Raw genomic sequence first — 25,182 nt, 5'->3', positions numbered from 1 at the left:
CGTCACTTCTTACATGGTCCCTTGCAGTGGCGGCCAGTGACTTGTTTATTGAGGGCGCACAATGCGAAGTTCGTCACAACATGTATGTAGCCCGTCATGTGGTTCGTAATTGCAAAATTTGTCTTCTGCGCTTTGAGAAATCGTGTGTGCATCACGTGTCTTAACAAAATAAGTGCCTGCTGCAGATGCGTCTAAGTAGTTTATGATAAAAGAGTTTATGAAATCGCGTTTGCCAGATACTCGCAAAATCTCATGCGTAATCAGAGTTTAATTTTAAGGGAGTGTCTTGTGTGTATTTTGTAAACATGAGCGTCTGTTTTATCATAAACGGTTTTGACACAGGCACTTATATTGACAAAACACGTGATGCACACAGGATCTCTCGACACGCAGGACACATATTTTGGAAAAGGGAACCACACACACGATACTCAGAACACTTATTTTGAATTAGCGCATCCTCGGATGTGGAGTCACGAGCCGCCACTGGTCCCTTGCCTACAATCTTTTTGCTTATGCATTGTTAAATGCTTTGGAAAAGTGACTTATAATGCATTCCAGATTAAACGTTACACATACATTTCATTATTACAGGAATCCCCACTTATCACAATTTTCATGAAATTTTCTGTGACATCTGCTGCTGCCGACATATTTGGTAAATGCTCATGAATGTATGTCATATTTTTTATCGTAGTGACAAATTACTCTACAGACGGAGTCCTTTTACAAGCTAAATAAACAACAAGTAGATTACCTTAGTTCATATATGTATATAATGTATTCAATGTTAACTACAAATCAGCTGCCAAACCTCCCTTCACAAAGCGGTGATCCATGATCAAGGTCTCCTCTCGTCTTTATGAAACCAAAACATTTGTGATTATCGACAAGGTATTTGTTGCAGTACTCATTTTAGCCAAAACGCGATTAAAACCATTTTTTTTACTAGTTATATCTATATTGTATGGTGTCAGTATTAACTCATTCACCGCCAGCCTTTTTGAGAAAAGTTGCCCACCTGCATTTTTGTGATTTTAACAAAATTTTCACAAAATTCCTTGCAGGAAAAATTATTTTCTATAAATATATAAACATACAAATTATATCAAATTAAAGAACACACCCTCTGCTTTCAAACAAACAATAAACAAACAAACAAACAAACAAAATGGGGAAAAAACGTTTCATTATATATTTACTTTTTCTACTTAATTTAACCACTGAAATATGGATATTTCTCTTCAAAAATACAACATTTTGAGCAAAAAGCTTAAAAAATTGCGTTTTTGTAAAGAAATTTATGTGAGAGATCAGACTCAGAATGACTATCAAACATAAAGGCAGTAAAAAATAATTCATTAAATCTTTTTAACTTCCGTTTTTGATAATTCGGTATTACACTTTCACTTTGAAATTCGTCCGGAAAAGCATATTTATTAGTTAAATATGAACTCATAAATGACGAGATAACTCGTCAATGGCGGTGAATGAGTTAAAAAGTAAATTCTTCATTTTACACAAATTCTGATATCCGCTGTGTTATTCTGTCATCTACCTTTTTCATCAAAACGCGATAAACGCCAGTCCTCCTTCTTTGCAGAATGCAATAAATCCACTCAACAAATCACAGCGCACCATTCTACCATTGTAAATAACAATGGCGGCGAGGAATACACACAGATTCCTAGTTTTCCTCATCTACTTTGTACTTCGAGATCAACAAACTAATAAAAACAAAATAATAATTTTGATGACACTGATAAACCTGTGGTGGTTAATAATTTATGTAAGAGGCACTCGGGCGAAGGAAAAATGTCGGCTGTTGCTTGTTCTCCTGACAGCATGAAGCTTCTCTCGTGCTAACACATTGACCCCAGGGATCTTATGAAAAACTTTCCATTATTTTACGTAAAGTCAACGAAAATCGAGCAGGACCAAAACATTTTACAGCTGATCGCTGTCAAAACAAAGTTCAGCGACGATGTCCCAAATATAACAGCAGCAATGACAGTGTTCTTAATATGACAAAGTAAGTGTTTTGATTAACGCTATTAATGTTTATTTTTAATCAGTGTATACCACTAGTCAACTAAATGAATATAACATGGCAAAAATGAATGTGCATTTATATATTGATTCAATAGATTTATAGCAATTTGAAAAAAAAACTAAAAAAAAAAATAATAATAAAAATAATCTGTTTTTATAATACATATTTGAAAATCAAATTATGGATTTGAATTTTTAATGTTATTATAACCTAAAGATGCTACGTGGAAGTTTGTAACAGAAAATAGTGGTTTTCATCTTGTCACTTTCTTGGTATAGAAAACACATTTTTGCCAAAATTAGTCAAAATGGATTTATTGCGTTTTGGAACCAAACTCTTCAAATATATGGTTGATTTGTTGTTCTGAATGATGATGATTTTGAATATGAAAATATAATTTATCTTTCCCCAGAATATCATTTCATAGGAAAAGCTTTCATTTTGTTAAAAAAAATTCCACACAGATGTGAGCAAATGTGTTCATCCATTGCGCAAAGAGTAATTTGCCTCCAAATGGCAGAAAATGAAGGGTCAGCTTTGCTTGGACTTCATCACGACTAATCAGATTAGACTAATAGATATTATAGTAATTTAATATCCACCTGACCCTTCAGATAGTTCAATTGAGTCATCTGTTCATTGAATTAAAACCATTATTGCACATTTACGAGCGCAATGGTCAAATTGGCTACAAATTTTTTTGGTACAGTACTGTAAATGAAGAGGATTTGAGGATTTATCATTATAATTTGTTGCATAATTTGTATATCAGTAAGCAGAATGGTTTCACTTGCACATTGGCATTCACATGGATGCCCTTTAAAGGGATAGTTCGGCCAAAAACGATATTAAACCCATGATTTACTCACCCCCAAGCTGTCCGAGTTGCATATGTCCATCGTTTTTCAGACAAACACATTTTCGGATATTTTAGAAAATATTTTAGATATTTCTGTTCATTAAATGTTATGTTACGGGGTCCAGCAATAGTCCACGACCTTCAAGTCCAAAAAAGTGCGTCCATCCTTCACAATTTAAATCCAAACGGCTCCAGGATGATAAACAAAGGTCTTCTGTGGGTAATCCGTGCGGTGTTTTTGTAGAAATATCCATATTTAAAATGTTATTAACTTTATAAACTAGCTTCCGGTAGCGCCGCCATCTTAGACTCAGGAGAGAGGATTAGTGTACGCACTTTTCTTAGTGACGTATGACAAATTCGGAGGGCGGGGGCACCGAGCAGCAGCAGAGAAACTCTGTACGCTGCGTAAGCTCTCATCCTGAATGCGCATCACTCCAAAATGGCGGCGCTACCGGAAGCTAGTTTATAAAGTTAATAACATTTTAAATATGGATATTTCTACAAAAACACCGCACGGATTACCCACAGAAGACCTTTGTTTATCATCCTGGAGCCGTTTGGATTTAATTTGTGAAGGATGGACGCACTTTTTTGGACTTGAAGGTCGTGGACTATTGCTGGACCCCGTAACATAACATTTAATGAACAGAAATATCTAAAATATTTTCTAAAATATCCGAAAATGTGTTTGTCTGAAAAACGATGGACATATGCAACTCGGACAGCTTGGGGGTGAGTAAATCATGGGTTTAATATCGTTTTTGGCCGAACTATCCCTTTAAATGGAAAGTATAGTTATTTAATAAGAACAGCTTTGTTCGGTTTATGGTCATTTGCTCATTTATACATTTGTAGCCCATTTATGTCATCACTGACGTAAGATAAAGTCCCACACAAGAAGCCATTGTTTACATTCCATTAGATTCCTTACAGCTCAGTTAGAATCTGCTCCACTTTAATTGTGTGTAAAGATTCATTCTGCTCTAATGTGTCTCATTAGACTTAGATAGTCTGAGGCTGAGTACGTTCTCATTCTGATTTAAACATGAGCCCAATTCATTTCGCACGTCACCGATGACTTTCAGCCGTTAAAATGTACATCCCTCTGCCTGACAGTTGATTTCTTTCTCCGCCGCTCTATCATTGTGTTTATTTATGCCATTGAGATGATGCTTTACTGTACCGCGATACAGTTAGTTCTGGATCCCCAGAGGAAAATCTTTTCCTTTATTAGGTCAGGCCAGATACAGACTTCCTCCGCCTCCCTTCGCTCAGAACGAAGCTCGCTGTAATAACAGAGCAGGCAGGAGACTGTTGAACGCTCTCTCTGTGTGTTTTTTTCCCTCAGTCTAATGATGCTTCGCTGGCAAAGCTCCACAGTGCTGGCGCGGCGAGGAGCAAACTCATTACTAGGGATCAGGGGGGGGGGCTACTCGCTCGCCACACCATTGATTTTATGTTGGCTTTCATCGTGCGAGTGATGTGCTATCAATCTTCTTTACCGGACGCGTCCCTGTGTTTGACGTGTAAAAGAATATTCCACGTCCTCCCACCGGAAGACGCTAAAGAGCACGACCTTGCTCTTAGTTACTGCTCGAGTTCCTTCTCCTGGGTTTTTTCACCCCCACAGTATTTCACAGACATCACTTGCGCTCGCATCAAACTATTTCACGCATAAGTTGTTCTGACGAAGTTCTAGGGGCCTTTTTACAACGTGACTCATCCTAAATAGCCATGCATGGGTTTGACGTAATGTCGTGTCGCGGGGGTGAGACGGGGGCGAAGAGAGGAGCTCATCTCAGACGCAGATTGATGTCGCACCCCGACGAGTCTAATCTGACGGAGGCATTTAGAGCTACGTGTTTGTGCCGCTCATAATGGCCACATTAGAAAACTGTCACTTTCTATTACGATTGTGCAGCTAGGGGTGTAAACACCCAGAGTCGGGAAAAAAACAATGCTTTAGGTCTCCTGCCTTTAAATAAGACATTTCCTAAACGTAAATGCGAACATTTAAACGTTTAATTTTGCACTGTGTTTCTAATTGCGATGGAAATCTCCGGAATGCCAAGTGACCACATTCATGAAAATGATTGTTTGGGCTCATTGAACTGCAATCTCCGGCCTCCTTGATTATGAACTCTAAAATCTTTAACAGCATGTAGGAGGCGAGCTTTACCAAGATGCAATACATGGATAAATGAATGTTGACAGCTACTTTTAATTAACAGTAAAGACAAGTCTATGCTATGGCAGATAGTGACAAACTTTGTACTGCTAAACTTTTTTGAGTGCTGTAGAGAGGGCCTTTGTACTTCATCCCTGTGCGCTAGAGTATATAACAGGGCTATAAAGAAACTAAAGAGCTTTACTTGCCCGCACAAAGTCCAGACCTGAACCCCATTTAACACCTTTGGGAAAGAATTGGAACAGCGAGTCCCAGTCACCTCACATCAGAACTGTAAAAAAAAAACAAAAAAATAAGGCAACCTGATGCAGTAAGATTTTTAGGTTGCCTCAACGATTGTTTTAACATTTAGCCAACTTGAATAGTTGTTCATTTATGCTGATGAATTTGCTAATTTTTTATTTTCCCTTTTTTGTGCATCAGATGAAATCGTCACCCATTCTGATTGGCCATTTTCCATTCAAATGAATGCATGTTAACAAATCAGACTTCGTGATTGGAGAAACAGAAGTTTTCCTTATATCTTCAACTAGGGTTTAACCGGTAGAAATTTGTCAACCGGTAGAGATTTTGGACTATCGTCTCTATCGAGGTTACGCGCCAACATCACGCTTGCGCACGCAGTCACGAAAACATAACGTTTGTACACGTATTTAAGCACCATAGTTTTAAAACAAGTTATTTTAAGCCATTGAGAAACAAACAACAGATTTATATGCGTGCGCTCTTTCTGTATGTGAGGAGCGCCCAAGTCGCGGAACCGCTGCCCATTAAGCTTGTGAGCATTTTCCCGCTTTATTGACCTTAAATACATGCACCAAAATTCCCGTCTTTGCAAGTATTCTTATAAACAGGACCATTTAGGGCTTAAGAGAAAGTGAATAGCTAAAAGAGAAAACGCATGTGTAACATAGGGTCCGAACTTTGGTTTTAAAGGGGAAGTTACCTAATTTTGCTCCTCTCTGTCAATCATGTTTATGAAACAGAATTAAAGCATAACTAAACCCCCGGTCAGAGCCTGACTCCGCCCACTGGCAATATTTGAAAAATGCAAGAAAAGTGGGCAGATCCCAACGGAGATAGAGGGGACGAACTAAGCTCGTACCAAGTGTGTGGTGACATCGTAACAAGGGCGTGGTGAGCTTGAACCTTCTTACGTCACAAGTCATTTTTTGGACCCAACATCCAATAGGAAAATTCAACTGCAGTAGCCACCGTTTAACCTGAAGACGTTTTTACACCATATATTGTAGTATTGAAACACTTTATATCCAAATGTCAAAAAAGTTACTAAAATCAATGAACGGCACTAATAAAGCATCATTCTTACAGATCATTAACTAAAAAAAGTTGGTTTAGTGTTTAGTTACTCTTTAAGAGAAAATCTCTCACTGCTCTTAACTGAAACACTTTTTTACCTTAAAAAAAAAAAATATATATATATATATATATATATATATATATATATATATATATATATATATATATATATAATTATTTATTATCATTCCTTTATTTAGTTTTGTTTGTTTTTATCTTCTTTTTATGCTTGTATAAGGTTCTTGTGAGAATTATGAAAAATTCTATGGTATTAAAGATTTTAATAAAAGAAAAACCTTATTAAAACATAAAAACTGTACCGTGATACATATCGTTATCATGATATAATATAAATCCTATTGTGATAGAAGATTGTGGTCATATCGACCCCACCCCTATTGTCAACTTTGGATGCAATGAGAAATGAAGTGTATTGAAAGTGAACCCTTGTTTAACTCTTTCTCGCCATTGACAAGTTATCTCGTCAATTAAGAAAAAAACTTTGCATAAAAACGTGTTCCTGATGAATTTTTTGTGTTAATCTGCAATACCGCAATTATCCACTAGATACACTTACCCAATTTTTGAAAAAACTAAAGCCAAAACGTTGTGTACTCATTTTAAACTCTGTGTATGTTTTAATAATCATTTTGAATCCGATCTCTAACAAAATTCCTTCACAAAAATGCAATTATTTCAGTTTTTTGCTAAAAAAATATTTTTTTTAAGAAAAAAATCTCATATTTAAGAGTTTATAAGCAGAGAAAAAAATATAGATAGGATGAATTTTTTTTTTTTTCGTTTTGTTTGTTTGTTGTTTGTTTAAAAGCAGAGGTTTGTTCTTTCATTTGATAAACAGTATTTGTATGTTTATATATTTTTAGAAGAAAATTTTCCTGTAAGGCATTTTGTAAAACTTTTGTGAAAATCTCAAAAAATTCTGTCAGGCAACTTTTCAAAAAATGTCTGGCAGGGAATGAATTAATGTAACATTGTTTGTCCAATCAACAAAAAGTCTTTGTTAGCAACACATTTAGGCTAATATTATTAATTATACACAAAAAAGACTGATCCTATTCAAAAGTCTTTTAAGTTTTTCCTATGTTGGAAGAACATTTTAAAGCTGGGTTTCAATTTTCCTTTGTAAGCAAATCTCAGCACATATGCGCATGGTGTTCATGTTTCCACAAACTTTTAGCAAAATAGCGTATGTCTTATCTCACGGTGGCATGCTGCTGTTGACTCTGAGTGAAGTTTTATCATTGAACAGTGTCATCAGTGCCTGCATAGATTTCCAGGGACTGTTTTATAGTGGGACATTGATTAATGAACAGCATAAACTGTCTCATCGTACCTATCTCCTCCAGGCACAGATGGCCAATAAGGTAACCCAATTAATATAGGCATGTCATCCTATTGGAAAACTACGGTCTGACAGCACTACCCCCAAAAAAGGACAACAATAGCACTGCAGCAGAACTTGTCAGTAGGGTTGCCGCGGTGACAGAATTTTCCCACCGGTTAATCGGCGCGTCACAAACCCGGTAATCCCGGTTTCACCGTGTGGGAGGGGCTTATAAATGCGCATGCAGACGTGCACATTTTACTTTCACTTTTGAATTACGCAACTGTTTAGATGCAGTGCTTGCGTACGCTGCGTTAAATCGCGTATGAATTTGCGTGCAATGCGAGCGCAACAGCTGGTTTAATTAAGTGCTTGAGTCAATGTGTGCAGGTAATTCTCACAGAACCCGCCAGTCCCAAGCAGAGCAACCGGCTACTTCGCCATATAGCTCTGCTTGAATGATGTGTTTATTATTTTTCTTGATGAAAAACACAAGAACAAAACGATCTCGGTTATATTAAACATCATATATGTATATTATAACAACAACGAGTAAGCACGCGGCTTCTGTCATCATCTAGTCAGTCAGCTTGCCTCGCACACTCTGACAGGAATAAATGAAATCTGACACCTGCTGTGCTGCTCTGGGACGTGACGCGCGTTCAGCTCCGCTGTCAGCATACACACTCAGTTGTAAGCGTTTGCTCTCTCTAACGAAACTAAATGATTTAATTACACGAAAATATCAAAACGACGGTGAAAGACGGTGTCGCGGTGGGCAAGTGATCTAACCGGTGAGAGGCTGAAGCACCGGTTATCACCGTTTCACCGACCATCGCGGCAAGCCTACTTGTCAGACTTAGGGTTCATTGGTAGTGGCTTTGTCACAGCTCCTCCTATAAGGACCCGGCCTAATGAGTATTAGCTCCAAGGGGATTGCTCCCTAATTTCATTTTATACCGCATTTCACCATGTTAATGAATTTGACATGCAGTTGGCAATACTGTATAAGCAGCGCAGGAAATTGACAGCTTACATCTTGCTTATAGAACAAGCATTGCGTCACCAGATTTGAGTTTCTGTCCTTGGCCAATTGAAAGCACCTTTGAAGAAAAGACTGTTTTTTAATTAAGTTAAGGAGAAAGTCAGTGAAGCCATTAATTGTTTTAACTCTTGGAGTTTTAATTAGGATTTCAGCTTAGACTAAGATAAAATATCTTGGCAAATATGCGTGGATTGAAAATCTCTGTGTCTGTGTGCATGTGTGTACTACAGTATGTGTTTTGCATTGTGGGAATACTTTTTTTTTTGGGGGGGGGGGGGGGGGTTCTCCACATGTTCAAGGAAAATAGAGTAGATTAGCTGGTTGTACAGGGATTTTCAGCCCAGTCTCCTGAATATGCGTATAAATAGCACGAAGTGTAAAAATCGAGCAATACATACACCAAATTCTACTTTGGCGTGCATATGATACGCCAGTCCTTCCCATTCACTTAAACGGTGCATCTTTTTTTGTCGTTTGATTTATTGGTTTCTCAATTTTTTAGCAATTTTTTTTACCATTTTCGCTTGGGTTTAGGGTTAGAACAACTTTTTGTTATATTAAAATGACATCCTAACCCAAACCGCAACTCTAACCCCAACTCCAAGCAACCATGGCTATAATTTGGACAAAAACATGGAGAAACCTGTATATTAAATAACCTCATTAAGCAAATCTAAAATCTAACCCTAAACCCAAGCGAAAATGGTTTAAAAAACAGAAAAAAATTGAGAAACCAATAAATAAAACGACAAAAAAAGATTGCACGTTTTTTACACTTCGTGCTATTTATACGCATCCTCAGGAGACTGGGTAGGGATTTTATGCATTGGCAGACACTTTTATCCATAGCAACTTACAGTGGATTTAAAGTAAACATTTTTTTGTTTGTGTTTTCTTGGGATCGAACCAAGAACCACTGTGCTGCTAACTTAATTCTCTACTTAATTCTGTTTACAGTGTACAGTTTTATATGATGATGATAATATTTATTATTAACATACGTTGTGATTTTGATGTAAATGACTTCTTTTCATTATAATCCAACACGTCCTCACTGTTTTGTGCTGACACTGTGTTTCAATGGGAGCCCATATCATATTTGTTATAAAAATGTATTGCTTGTCCATTAGAGAATAAGGAAATAAACCACATTGAATAAAATCTGTTAAAATTATATATTTTTTTAATTAAAAGAAGAAATATTCTGTATGTGTTATGTTAGATTGTGTGAAGATTGTATTTTAACTCTGCTCTTATCTAATTTATAATTTTTCAGATGTATGCCAAACCACTGTGAGCATGCAGGAAGATGCAGTCAGACCTGGGACGGGTTCACATGCACCTGTGATGGGACGGGGTATACTGGAGCCACCTGTCATACATGTAAGTCTGTATGTTTGTCCCCCTTTGAAGTTTGTAACGTCCCACTAGTTGGCCCTGGCCCACTGGTTAAGAAACACTGGTGTAAAGTCATACTCAAAATGTTATGTCATTAAGTTAAATTAACCAAGAAAATTTTTATATTTGACCCAACCAATGATTTTGTGTTGAAACAACCCAGCATCCAGGTAGGGTAAAAGTACGCAATTGGGTCCTTTTTTACCGAGCCCCTAAGGTGACATTTGAGTAAAAAAAATCTAAAATTTAGTTTAATGTGCTCACACGAAACCTTCATGTGCAGAATTTTTTTAAGTTTAGTTTCGCCTGCTCACGTGAAAGTTTCTCGTGAGCGTGTGATTGTTTCACGTGCGCACACGAAACTAAACTTAATTAAATTTTTGCTCCATGTCCCCTTAGGGGCTCCATACTTCTTTGACCCACGCTGGGTTGAAAATAACCCAGCATTTTATTTCATAGTGTTTCTATGTCTAAATCAAGGCTTTTGGATCCCACTGTATATGTTTTGACTATAAAAGTGTGGCATGTGTTATAATAAACCTGAAGGCAAAAGGCAATTTATATTGTAATGAAGAGTTTATCTGTTTATCCGACAATCATTGCCCCGCAGTCAGTATAACTTATTTAAATCTCCACAGGTCTCTGTCTCCTGTTATCTGTTTGTTTGTTTATACAGTACATATCGATTCATAGAAAGGGGCTTTTGTATTCCCTGTTAAGTCTTTTTGGAATCACTTCTGAGAGCTGTGATGGTTCACATTTGATGGTTCAGTACAGTGCAGAGAGAAACTTTTTGTGACCCCTGAAGTTAAAGAATTCTAGAAAGTAGAAAGATACACAGCGATCCGTTTACACATACGTCAATATACAATAGAAGTACAAACAATAGAAGAATCATAGGGTAAAAAACAAACTATATTTATTTTGAGCTCCATGTATTTGTATTTTAAATGGAGAAAAGTGCAAGTTCAACCACTCATCTTTTTTTACATAAGGAGGATTATCTCATGTTTTTCATCAAAAGTGAAATAATCCAAGTTTTATAATCTAATTAGGAGATTAGGAGCATCAAAGTTTGATTCCACATTATTATTAAATATATCAAGGTTATATTTTCACAGAATATCCTTTTCATTATGTAGGATTGTATGTACAATCACAAAAATGACTTAAGCTTGGTTTGGGTCAGATTTGGTAATTTAGGATATACTTCCTTTATAGCTCAGTGGTAAAGCTTTGCATTAACAGCACAAAAGGTCATACGTTCGAACCCAGAGGGGCACACGTACTGCACTGTAAGTCATTATAAATAATGTTTTCTTTATTTTTTTACATCTGTTTATGAGCAGTCATGCGAGGCCTACAAGCACTTGGGCAGATCATCAGATGCCTACTGGATTGACCCAGATGGAAGCGGACCTTTAGGTCCCTTCAAAGTCATCTGCAACATGACGGGTAAAGTGTGATTTTTATGCATTTGTGGTGTACCCCAGCACTATCAGAGAGTGCTTTAAAAGAAAGGGCCCATGCACCTAATTAATAAAACAAAGACTTTACTCTGGATTACATGCTTTAGACAACCTTCAATTTCCAAAATGCACCATGGCTTCCACAGAACCAATTGACCTATGGCTAAGCCACGCCCCCAAACACGATGAGCCAATCACAGTGCGCATAGCTAACACAATACACTCTGACATTAAATGCATTGCAATTAGTCAGTTTTCATTTGTTTTATATGCTTTTTATTTTCATTTTAAGTTTAAAATGGTAAAACGGTGTGCATGGGGTACATGCAACTCCGACACTAGGTATCCTGAGAGGCTGGGCGAAGTTGTGTATTTTTTACTCTTTACCAAGCCACATTTCAAAGGAAATGTGGATAAAACGTGGATAAATTAAACACGGATGTTTACATCTGTTCTAAGCTAAGTCAACACATATTTGAACGTTTTCTTTAACATCTCTAACTTAATGTTAGCCTAACATTAGAAAACGTTAACGTAAGCTTCTAGCTGCGTTGTACATCATGTCACTTAGCCTCATTAATGTATCTGTAAAAATAACCGAGATAACACATTTTATTTGTTATTTTTAATAGCAATGTTGTGCTGAATGATTCATGTAAATACTGTAGCACCAAACTAATGGAGAGGTAGGACCCTTGGTAAAGATGATAAAAAGGCTTGTCCTGGAAATGTATGCAACTTAGACCTGTACATATTTAATTTAATCATGATTTGATACATTTTTTCCTGGAGCTGAAGCTTTTAATTCACCTACTTAACAATAAAATTATTAATATAACCCTCCAATACATTGTTAACGCCCTTTAGGTGACTTTCTGTCTCCAAAAATCATCAATTGCCTCATGTGAAATGTCACCTACTGTGACAGCTGCCATAGCGCCTATCACCAAACCTTGATTGTTTGTCTGAGTGAATGGAGGGGGCGTGGCTTAGCCATAGGTCAATAACTTAAATTAATCTCAAACCATTTGTTCCCAAGGTAACCAAGCAACAACCAATCTAAGCTTTTTGGAAGCAAAAATTATATATATACAAAAGATAAACTGTATGTACGTTATGTTATCATTTCATGACAGCGACTCTAGTCATCGCTGACATGGTTAAGAGCTAAAATCCATCTGAAAGGGAAGTGTCTGTCAAAATAAAGAAATGTTTGTTCGACAGCAACGGGTACATTTTGTGATTAAGGTGGGAAGAGAGGATTATGGTTGGAGCATGCAGAGGATTTTGATTACTGAATATAAAACTGAATTAAGTAAAATCTAGCAATGAAAAGATCTTTACATATACACAGTTTAAAATAAAGGTGCTACATGATGCCAAGAAGCATATTTGGCTAAATCGTTCCATAAGAGCCAAAGAGGAACCTTTCTGTTTTAATTAAGGTCCTTATTAGTAAAAATGGTTCTTTAGATTATGAAAATGATTATTTTAAATGTGCAGTGTGTAATTTTTAGAAGGATCTCTTGACAGAAATGCAAAATTATATACAAAACTATATTATCAGGGGTGTGTAAAGACCTTTCATAATGAACCGTTATGTTTTTATTACCTTAGAATGAGACGTTTTTATCTATATACCCCAAGGGTCCCCATACGTGGAAGTTGCCATTTTGTGCCGCCATGTTTCTACAGAAGCCCTTAACGGACAACTTTTTTTACTAATTTGTCTCAGACGATGACATGTTTGCACTAAATGGCAGTGCCGTGGTTGGATAGTGCAGATTAAGGGGTGGTATAATCCCCTTCTGACATCACAAGGGGAGCCAAACTTCAGTGACCTATTTTTCACATGCTTGCAAAGAGTGGTTAGCGGTCACCTTAGCGGTGACTACCGTAGCTTCTCTATGCGTTTCTAAGCGAGGGGTGAGCAGTGGACTGAGCCGTTGGTTGCAATTTGCAATATCACCACTAGATGCCGCTAAATTTCACACACTGCACCTTTAAGAACTTTTGACTGACTGCTTCTTTGAGGAACCAAAAATGGTAAACAGTATCTGTGAACTTTTTACCATAATAAGTCACTTCAACTTTTTAATGACGGTATCTGTGTTTCAGAGGACAAAGTGTGGACAACTGTGGTGAATAACCTGCCGGCACAGACGCCAGTAACAGGCTCCAGTCGGGAGAGAAGGACTGTACTGCAGCTCAACTACAGTGCCTCTATGGAGCAGGTCACAGCTATAACCAACAGTGCCGAACACTGCGAACAGCACATAGCTTACGCATGCCGAATGTCACGACTGCTCAACACACCAGGTATGGAGCGATGGGTGTGAGTGTGTGTTCTGAGTTTGGATGCTAGTATTTTACGGGTGTTAAAAGGTTATCTGAAACTGAAAGTTTCAAAATAATGTAATTTTATCCAGTAGTTGCACTAGTTCCCACCAGCACAATTGAAGGTCAAGTGTCTTGGTTACGGGGTAAACTGATTGTGAAACAGGATTGCAACCTTAATACCCTCCCAGTCTTTGACACACTCCCACTTTGCTCTGGGTGTAAATCCTGCTTTTCTTTTTGGCTCATCGCCCAGCTCTGAAAGAATACTTCCAGAACAGACTTCAAACTACTATATAATGACTCCGTTTTAAGGCTCTGCATACTGTATGTGTGTGCCAACAGCTGCGCTTAAGAAGTAATTATTGCTAAATGTAGGCGAATGTTGAAAATGCTGAAGTGTTGTGAATCTGGTTAAATAACCCTTCTTAGAGACTGAGTATAACTACTTTTACAAAATCTTTCTCCTGGATAAGAGGGTGGGCGTTGGTTTCACTTGTTGATGGTTCATTGTATGCTGTAAATTTTAATTAACAATCTACGAAAGTGCCAAGTTGTTTTTGGAAACTATAACCTTTAGGAAGTTTAGGAAGCACAAATGAAAATTAGTAGAATATAAACAGCATGCATTTTCATTCATATACATTAGCCAGATTACTTTTTAATCTCTTCTTTTATCAAAGTGTGCAGCGGTGGTCACTTACCTTGCGCTTCAATGCTCTTTGCCACTATCCCCTGGCACTCCAGTGACCCATTTACAGTCAGCAATAACAATGTGCAGCACTGGGTGCTGATGTTAATCTATTAATGAGCATGCAGCACAGTGCGAGCCGTTGTGCATGTTCACATTCCTAATCTGACTTTGCTAATCGCCTCTATTCTTATTGTGAAGTCTTTCCTACTGGGGCTCTCATGATCGTCCCTTTTAACTCTGTCTTTTTTTGCTTACTTTACATAGTTCCAATATCATCTGTGTTTAATTAGGCCTAAGTAAAATCCTTCTCTGTCTGTAAGGGTGTCAGTTAAAGGGACACTCCACTTTTTTTGAAAATAGGCTCATTTTCCAGCTCCCCTGGAGTTAAACATTTGATTTTTACCGTTTTGGAATCCATTCAACTGATCTCCGGGTCTGGGGCTACCACTTTTAGCATAGCTTAGCATAAACCATTTAATCTGATTAGAGCATTAGCATCGCACTCAAAAATAACCAAAAAGTGTTTGGATATTTTTTCTATTTAAAACTTGACTCTTTTTGTAGTTACATTGTGTACTAAGGCCGACGGAAAATGAAAATTTGTGATTTTCTAGGCAGATATGGCTAGGAACTATACTCTCATTCTGGCGTAATAATCAAGGACTTTGCTGATGTACCATGGCTGCAGGAGGCGGAATGATATTACGCAGTGCCAGAAAATAGTCCCCTGCTATTCAAAGTTAACAAGGGGACTACTTTTAGGTGCTGTGTAATATCATTGCGCCTGCTGCAGCCATGGTACGGCAGCAAAGTCCTTACCCAAAATGGGTAAATATTGGACAGAACACACCGCTGGGTTAAAAATGACCCAATGCTGGGTTGTTTTAACCCAACTGATTTTGTTTTTTTAACCAAACCGATGAGTTATTATACCCAGTGTTGGGGAAAGTTATTTTTAAAAGTAATGCATTACAATATTAAGTTACTCCCCAAAAACGTAACTAAAATATGTTACTTAGTTACTTTTCATGGAAAGTAGTACATGCTAGGGATGCACCGATAGGATTTTTTGGGCCGATACCAATACCGATTTAAACAGACATTTTCTGGCCCATACCGATATTAAACACTTCTATACAATACTATACAGTTGGTCTATTAGCTAGTTTATTTCTGCATCAAATTATTTTTACTGAACATGGATTGGATCTAATTAACATTTAACTGACCAACATAATAAGAGAGGCACAAATTAAGCTGAAACAAATATAATAAAACAGCATGATAACCTTCAAAGGTGTTTTTTGCTATTCAGCATTTATTTTATTAACAACATTAACTCATATTTTACATATAATGGATTTCTTTATGCAGTTAATTAATAAACAATCGGTATCGGCCTTTCTCGTGCTATTGCCGATATGCCGATGTTTTCAAATTCATTAAAATTGGCCGATAAATATCGGCGGCCGATACATTGGTGCATCAAATTTACTTTTGCGTTACTTTTTGTTACTTGGCACATTTTTTTAAATCTCTCTGTCAGGCCTTGCAGGTGTTTTTTATGACTGAGAAGTTCTGCATTCAGAAATTGCATATTTGCCTATTGCATGCGTTTTTGACTCAAACTGTTCCCGCTCAGGCGCAGATGCACAGAGTGCGTAATTCTACGTTCAGTTTAATTCAGTAAATATTTTTTTTAATCAAATTAATTAAAATGAAAAGTAACTCGGATTACTTTTTTAAAAAAGTTACTTAATATTAATTTTACATAGTAATGCGTTACTTTACTCGTTACTTCGGAAAAGTAATATTATTACGTAATGCACGTTACTTGTAATGGGTTACCCCCCAACACTGATCATACCCCATAGTTGCATAACATCAACCCAACATTGGGTCATTTTTAACCCAACACGGGGTCATTTTTAATCCAGCATGTGTTCTGTCCAATATTAAGCCATTATGGGTAAAAATAACCCAGTTGTTTTTAGAGTGTATATCTAAGAAATTCCTTTATATGGAAAAAAAAATTATCTTGGATTAATGTTTTTTTTACTTCCCTTTAAGTATGGTAATTATTCATAAGTCACATGCATGAGCTGTGGATAGTGAATGGTAGCTGATGATATGCAGCGGCCCATTAGGTTGTCTCTCCACAGCTCTGTCCTCTGTTCTTCATTAATCCTCAGTGAAGGACAATCAGAGCAGATGTCATAGTTATGTGCTGTGTTGTCAAACAAGAGCGTTAGCTTGCAGAATGGACGCTGCCTTCTGAAGTGTCTGTGTTCTCCCTTGTGTGTGTTCATGCGTGACAGAATTATTTTTAGTTTTGAATGATTTAACTGTTCATTTGACATTTTTATGTTTTTATTGGCCGGACGCTCTTTCACTGTAAGCGTTCGGTAATCGCAGTTAAATAGAAAAGTGTTTGGCCAGTCACTGCATTCGGCCCAGACTGACAGAGCATATGCTCAGTAGAAAAGCTTTGGTTATTCATATCTTTGCTTTTAACATGCTTGTCACTTGTGGTTAGGGTCAATAATAAATATTTGGCAAATAGCTAATGCAAGTATAAGATAAACCACCGCCTTGGCAAATAATTTTGTTAGGAAATGCATAATGCATGAGTGAAATAAAATACAAATGTAAAAAGTTTAATCTGACCCTCACTGATGTAAGTGATGTGCAGAATTCACATGATAAATAATAAAATGTTTGCCGTTTAATGAGAAATCAGCGTTATACACTCACCTAAAGGATTATTAGGAACACCATACTAATACTGTCTTTGACCCCTTTCGCCTTCAGAACTGCCTTAATACTACGTGGCATTGATTCAACAAGGTGCTGAAAGAGTTCTTTAGAAATGTTAGCCCATATTAATAGGATAGCATTTTGCAGATGATGGATATTTGTGGGATGCACACCTAGGGCACGAAGCTCCCGTTCCACCACATCCCAAAGATGCTCTATTGGGTTGAGATCGGGTGACTGTGGGGTCCATTTTAGTACAGTGAACTCATTGTCATGTTCAAGAAACCAATTTGATATGATTCGAGCTTTGTGACATGGTGCATTATCCTGCTGGAAATAGCCATTGGAGGATGGGTGCATGGTGGTCATAAAGGGATGGACATGGTCAGAAACAATGCTCAGGTAGGCCGTGGCATTTAAACGATGCCCTATTGGCACTAAGGGGCCTAAAGTGTAAACATCCCCCACACCATTACACCACCACCACCACACAGTGGTAACAAGGCATGATGGATCCATGTTCTCATTCTGTTTATGCCAAATTCTGACTCTACCATCTGAATGTCTCAACAGAAATCGAGACTCATCAGACCAGGCAACATTTTTTCCAGTCTTCAACTGTCCAATTTTGGTGAGCTTGTCCAAATTGTAGCCTCCTTTTCCTATTTGTACTGGAGATGAGTGGTACCCGGTGGGGTCTTCTGCTGTTGTAGCCCATCTGCCTCAAGGTTGTGTGTGTTGTGGCTTGACAAATGCTTTGCTGCATACCTCGGTTGTAACGATTGGTTATTTCAGTCAAAGTTGCTCTTCTATCAGCTTGAATCAGTCGGCCCATTCTCATTTGACCTCTAGCATCAACGAGGCATTTTCGCCCACATCACTGCCGCATACTGGATGTTTTTCCCTTTTCACACCATTCTTTGTAAACCCTAGAAATGGTTGTGCGTGAAAATCCCAATAACTGAGCAACTTGTGAAATACTCAGACCGGCCCGTCTGGCACCAACAACCATGCCACTCTCATAATTGCTTAAATCACCTTTCTTTCCCATTTTGACATTCAGTTTGGAGTTCAGGAGATTGTCTTGACCAGAACCACGCCTCTAAATGCATTGAAGCAACTGCCATGTGATTGGTTGATTATAATTGCATTAATGAGAAATTGAACAGGTGTTCCTAATAATCCTTTAGGTGAGTGTATGTGCTCCTGTAGCTTCACTGGTAAAATGTGCAGCTTCAATGCACTGTAAGACATTTTGGGTAGCGTCTGCAAAATGCATAAATGTAAATGTCATTATTTACAGATTGGTGCTGTCAGTTACAGACATTCTGCATAAACCATCCTTTTAAGCATCACAGAAAAATAAAGTTATATTGGTTTGAAAAAAACTTTGGGCGAAGAAAAATAATGAGAATTTTTGTTTATTTTTTTAAGTAAACTATCCCTTAAATGTTTTGTTTAGAAGGTTTATACTCAGCGAACAAATGAAGTCCAAGTACACTTAATTTCAACTTTCTTAAGGAGTTAAAATAACTTGAAAGCAGTCACATACCAAGAGAAAGCAAAATTAAAAAACTACTTCTCAAAATATGCTTCCTAAATTGACTGTCAGGTTTCATTAAATTATGAGGAGGGCTGGCATTCTGCAATCAAATGAAGCGTTAAATCAGAAATGCATCCAGGGTGCATTAAGTTCGGTAATTGGGAAGTTAAACTATAATTGTTGTAATTCCTTGATGCCTTCAGCCCTCACATGGATGAGCCATCAGGTTGTTATATTCCAGTCCCTCGTGTCTCTTATCGTCTCCGCCGTTCCCCAGCGCCTTTTGACCTCCATTAGATGGGCGCGGAGGACAGAGTTGAGAGATTCCCGCTGTACATGTCCATTTGTCATCTTTTTCCATTATACCACAATCAGCAGTGACGTTTTGTTTACTCCGCGTCTCCTTCGGAGGCACCAGGGGTCCATTTGTATTTAAATTGTCCTCCTTACAGCTAAATTAACAAGTTTCCACTATGATTAGACCTCTGCTGTCATACAAAGGAAATTGTATTTGATAGTGATGAATTGAGAAAAGTGTTTTCATTTTTGGCCGGTCAATATAAACAGACAGCGCGCTGTCAGCAGGAAACTGGGGCTGATTATGTAAACAGCCCAGACATTGAGTTGTGGTGGTCTGTGTATGTGTGTGTGTGTTAGTGTGAATATATCCACACCATTAAAATCATTCCTTATCTGAAAGATGACTGATGAAATTCAAACTCGGGTGTTATTCCTCTAACCTAATCTTTTAAAACACATCATAAACACCTGGTACTGCTCCGTGCCTGTGGTGTGACAGTAAATTTTATGTGTCCTAAAGCAAAGCGTTCTCCTTATAAGTAATATTTAGACAAATACAGTCTTATTGGAATTTAATTGTTTTTGTACTGTAATTTTAAGACCTTACCATTTGTATCATACTGACTTCATACTATATATGTTCATATATAGTGTTGCAATGCATGACTACAGCCTCTTTTTCCTATTTGCTATTTCTTTAAATAAGAAAGTTTATCCTGACATAGTGTTAGTGTACTGACATTCCTCTAACAGGCACAGGTCTGTTAGGGACCATGAGCAGATATCATTAAGAGATTAAATTGGGCACACTGATGTATTTTTAGGTTATATATTTGTTTATCCTGATCTTCTGTTGGCTGCTTTGGTGAGCAATAATGAAGATGAGGATCCATAAATGCACAGTCTAAGGCAAATAAATAAGTAATTTCAATCCCAAAATGCACCATTTGCCATTATTTACTTACCCTTTCCTTTCAAACTCATGTGGTGTTGTTTATTTTGTTGAGCAAAGGGAGAATTTTAAATTTGATAATTTCCATATAACAACTGTTCATAGTGACCAGCATCTGTTAGGCTCCCAAAACAACCAACAGTGTACTTTATATGATTTCCATATTACTCTTCTAAAGTGGTGCAGTGGCTTTGTGTTGTAAACAAAGCAACTTATTTTCTGATATGCTGTACTTTAAATGCTGCTTGTGTTGTCCATTTTTGTCTTTTTTGTGTTTTGAAGAAAAAAAATGAATGATGTGAAGAATCCTACATTTTTTTCCAAAACCGTTTCTTTAGTTCGGATTTAAAATAATGTAATGGCTAAAATATGCCGTTGTGGTGCTAATATTTATTTACAGTGAGGAAAATAAGTATTTGAACACCAATACATGGCCCTGGTCATCCTCTCCTTAATACAGTGCAGTCGCACTGTTCCATGTGCAGAAAAACACCCCCAATGCATGATGCTACCACCCCCATGCTTTACAGTAGGGATGGTGTTCTTGGGATGGTACTCATCATCATTCTTCTTCCTCCAAACATGTTTAGTGGAATTATGACCAAAAAGTTCTATTTTGGTCTTATCTGACCACATGACTTTCTCCCATGACTCCTCTGGATCATCCAAATGGTCATTGGCAAACTTAAGACGGGCCTGGACATGTGCTGGTTTAAGTAGGGCAACCTTCCGTGCCATGCATGATTTCAAACCATGACTCTTAGTGTATTACCAACAGTAACCTTGGAAACGGTGGTCCCAGCTCTTTTCAGGTCATTGACCAGCTTCTCCCGTGTAGTTCCGGGCTGATTTCTCACCTTTCTTAGGATCATTAAGACCACACGAGGTGTGATCTTATATTTTAAAGGCAGACTAACAGGTCTTTGAGGGTCAGAATTCTAGCTGAAATCATACAAATAAATAGGTAAAAAATCATATATTGTGATTTCTGGATTTTTTTAGATTATGTCTCTCACAGTAGACATGCACCTACAATAACAATTTCAGACCCCTCCAAGATTTCTAAGTGGGAGAACTTGCAAAATAGCAGGGTGTTCAAATACTTTTTTTCCTCACTGTATTAAAAATTGTTGTATAAAGTGGGTAGGGTGTATCCTGTGTGTTTCAAGGCCAGATATTTTAAATTTTTCATTTTTATTTCTATAGCGATTTTAACATTGTTGAAAAGTAGCTATTCAAAAAATACTTTTGGAGATAGCAATGGAGAAAACACTGTATAGAAATATGGGAAAAGAAATGATAAACACATGGAAGTTATAAAATACATATTCATTGAACATAAACTCAGTAGATCCTAGGCTGTTGCTTATGTATTCTTGTCTTTTTGACTGTAGATCTCTTTTAGGACATAAAGATTTTATAGCCGTATGTAATGTTGGCAACCACAAAGGCCAACCCTCAGTATGATTAACAAGATAGTCTCTGGAGCGAAGGCTGGGAGGATGGGTTGACTGAAGACTTCTACGCTCATCTATTTTTGTCTTTTCCAAAGTCAAATCACTGGTGGTGTAAAGCAAAAGCAGTCACATCTAAATTTACAGCTCAGTCAACTTTTCTCACATCTCAATATTAATATTAACTGTAATAAAGATGAGTGCTCAGCAATAAGGATTATTTTCCTGCCACACAAAATTAAACACAACATTATATATATTTTTAAAATGGATTCTTTGCAAAAATCAGACAGGTTTATATTTTTATCTGCACTATGTAATAGCTGTAAAATTTACAGCAATATTGTAATGCCATTATGGTCATAAAAACGTTTTGCATACAGTGGAAGACACTTCAAAGCACTCTAAGAGACTCACTTACGTACTTAAACTTTATTGTCTTTAAAGGCAATTATTTGTGGAACTGTCCTCCAATTATAATGTACTGTAGAAAACAACTGAAAATCAGTTCCCAGTAAATTTCACCATTGCAAAATTTTACCCCATATAATTGTATACCCCAATATACTGTATAATTTTCCACATGATCTCACGGAAAGTCGTGTTCTAGTCACAAAAAATTTGATTAATTTATTCGTGTCCATGGCACAATTTTTTTTGTGCCTTGAGCACAAATGTCTTTTTCGTGTCTCTCGCACACATAAATACTTTTTCGTGTCCATAGCACGACTTTCTTTTTCATTTTACTTTATGTATTGTTTTCTCGTTGTTTTTACCTATTTTTAAATCATTGTCGCTTGAGATTGGGGTTACATTTGGTATTTGGGTTAGGATGTATAAAAATGTAACAGAAAGTCATTCTAACCCCAACCTCAAGCGACAATGGAAAGAAAATATGAAAAAAAACAATGAGAAAACAATACATAAAATGAAATGTAAAAGAAAGTCGTGCAACGGACACGAAAAAGTATTTATAGAAATTCGTGCGAGTGACACGAAAAAGACATTCGTGCTCAAGACACGAAAAAAAGCTGAATTTCGTGCCATGGACACAAATAAATGTATAAAATTTTTCGTGACTATAACATGACTTTCCATGAGATCAGTTAGAATTTTCTCCTGCTGCAGTAGAGGCAGTAATTTAGTAAACGCATTTGTGGGTCATATTTGGGGGAATGGACCAACAACCTAAATAGTGGGTTCGAGGATAAGTTGCATTCTAACATCACTGAAAAAATTATTCATTCAATTTACTCAAATTTTTTAATGTAAGTGGTTGCAATCAATTTATTTAAGCTACATTTAAACAAAAGTTTTTTGTTTTGTTTTGTATTTCAATTTTTTTTTGTTTTGTTTTGTTTAATTGTAGCTTAAATAAATTGATTGCGACCACTTACCTTAAAAAAATTTAGTAAATTTTTTTTTCAGTGCAATGTTTTCATGTTTAAATAGTACCTTGTTTGAATTGTTTAGTGTCCTTAATATCCTTTCTTAACAGTCATCTAAGTTAAAACAGCTTCTAGTAACTAGAATAATGTTAACTGGCCTTAAAAATGATTTGAGTGCTTATAGTAAACTATTAATAACACAACACTGCATAATTCATTAATAACTGCCTTTATGTTGCTATCAGATTGAATTGTTTCTGTTATTAGTGAATTAATCATGTTTATTTTGCGGTTAACCTTTGGTTTGTGTGCTTGTCTGCATACTTTAACCCTCAATATTGTGCTCTTATGTGCGTGTTGGTCTTTGTATGGAGTATATAAAGATAAATTATTTCTCATAAATGTCCCATTTGAATAATAGGAGCATGTCTATGCTGCACAATTTTTAAAGAGAAATAAACCCACATTAAAATGCAGATGCTTTTTAGTGGTACCGAAATTATTACAGGTCCATTCTTAAACTGAACTTGTCGCCATTTGGTTTACGTCTACATGAACTTAACCATTCGTTCTTTGACTGCCAAATTTTTCATACTGAGATTGATGCAGATGCAGAGAATCAACTAAAATGCATAATGGGATGCAATATAAGGGGTTGATTCAAGAACTTAGTCAAAGTTAGAAGAGATGTGCACAGCTCTATGGCTAAACAACTGCAGTGATCCAAAATGTTTCTCTTGGTCAGAAATGGTTTAGCTGTGGGTATAATTATAGTTTGAACCGCGGGTGAAATTATAATGCTATGAACTTGGATATTTCTAAATGTCAGAGGAAATGTTACATATAAACACTCTCATAAGAGTCTTGCAATGAACACTTATGTTTTTCTGAATGATGTGTCTTATCGTTTATTTCTGTGGAATCACCCACAATGGCTCTTTAAAGTGTTGGACACTAAAGGCAGTCTTAAAAATGTCTGAATATAACTTTTCAAACAAAACATGGAACAAAAAGAAGGTGGTCCCAAGCTGTTACTGGGGCAGTGCCCTTTAAAAAGGTCCTAACATGTACCATTTAGGTACAGATATGTATACATTTGTTACCAGTATGTACGTTTTTGAGGTATTGTTAAGTGTATTTTTGAGGTACTAATCTTAACTCTTTAGGTGCAAATGCATACTTTTTGAAGGGGTACCGCCCCAGTGACAGCTAGGGATCTTTTTTGACAGTGTAGGACACTGAACTGAACTTTACAGGAACTGACAGTTGCTTTAATAAAGTATTTGTGTATATAATGTACTGATAGCTATTCCTTTTAATTGTGGTCTACTGTAAGTGTCCAAAAGTCTATATAAAATAATGTCTGTGAGAATGTAAGTTATTTCTATGCTCCATCACTATTAGACAAATGCTTATCCTTGTTCTTCACAATTCCGGGAAAGTTGTGAATCATCTCAAGATGTGAAATTTTGCTATCGCCATTTACATGACACCAATAATCTGATATTTGCACTTGCAATGACAGAAAGACTCTGATTAAACTTCATTTCCCAAAACAGACCCATGTATTTTCCTTCAGGTCACATTGTTCGGGTGCAACCTTCAGCAAATGTTAACTAGATCTGAGCTGTTTGTTTTGTTGTGCAGCGAACATAAGTAGAGAGGAGTCAACAGTACATGTTCTATTGGATGCACCTTTGCATTGGTACTATGTAAATACATTTAGCATTTCTAAAATGCCCTTTACCCACATGGGACACGATGACAGTCTGTGAAGTTTAATTGGGGAAGGGATCCTCAGGGGCGTGGCAAATGCACCTTTCCTGTCAGTTATGTGAAGGAGAGTCTCGGTGTTGTTTGCTGCTAAGTGTGACAGAACTTCAGATCTAACAAATAATGAAATCAACTTCCTCTTGAATGAAATGAGGTCTTCATAGGTCACGTCTAATTTTTGAAATCCACATTTTCTAGAGTCTTTGCAGAGGGAAATGTAATGCTTTTTCAATGCTTTGGAGATTATGAATTGCCAGTAATGTGAAAGAAATGTCGTCTGTACTGTATATAAACTTTAAATAAA

General features: G+C 36.9%; 1 protein-coding gene across 1 annotated transcript in view; it reads left to right on the top strand.

Moving 5' to 3' along the window:
* cntnap2a (contactin associated protein 2a) overlaps positions 1–25,182 on the top strand; it is a 459,495-nt gene that overhangs the window by 272,823 nt on the left and 161,490 nt on the right. The window contains exons 11-13 of the mRNA XM_073864211.1: positions 10,090–10,194; positions 11,545–11,666; positions 13,799–13,999. Coding sequence (XP_073720312.1) covers positions 10,090–10,194; positions 11,545–11,666; positions 13,799–13,999 — 428 coding nt within the window. The remainder of the gene's footprint in view (positions 1–10,089; positions 10,195–11,544; positions 11,667–13,798; positions 14,000–25,182) is intronic.

This window comes from Misgurnus anguillicaudatus, chromosome 25, assembly GCF_027580225.2.
Source record: "Misgurnus anguillicaudatus chromosome 25, ASM2758022v2, whole genome shotgun sequence".
In the NCBI taxonomy this organism is placed as follows: domain Eukaryota; kingdom Metazoa; phylum Chordata; class Actinopteri; order Cypriniformes; family Cobitidae; genus Misgurnus; species Misgurnus anguillicaudatus.
This window is presented reverse-complemented; position numbering and strand designations above follow the sequence as displayed.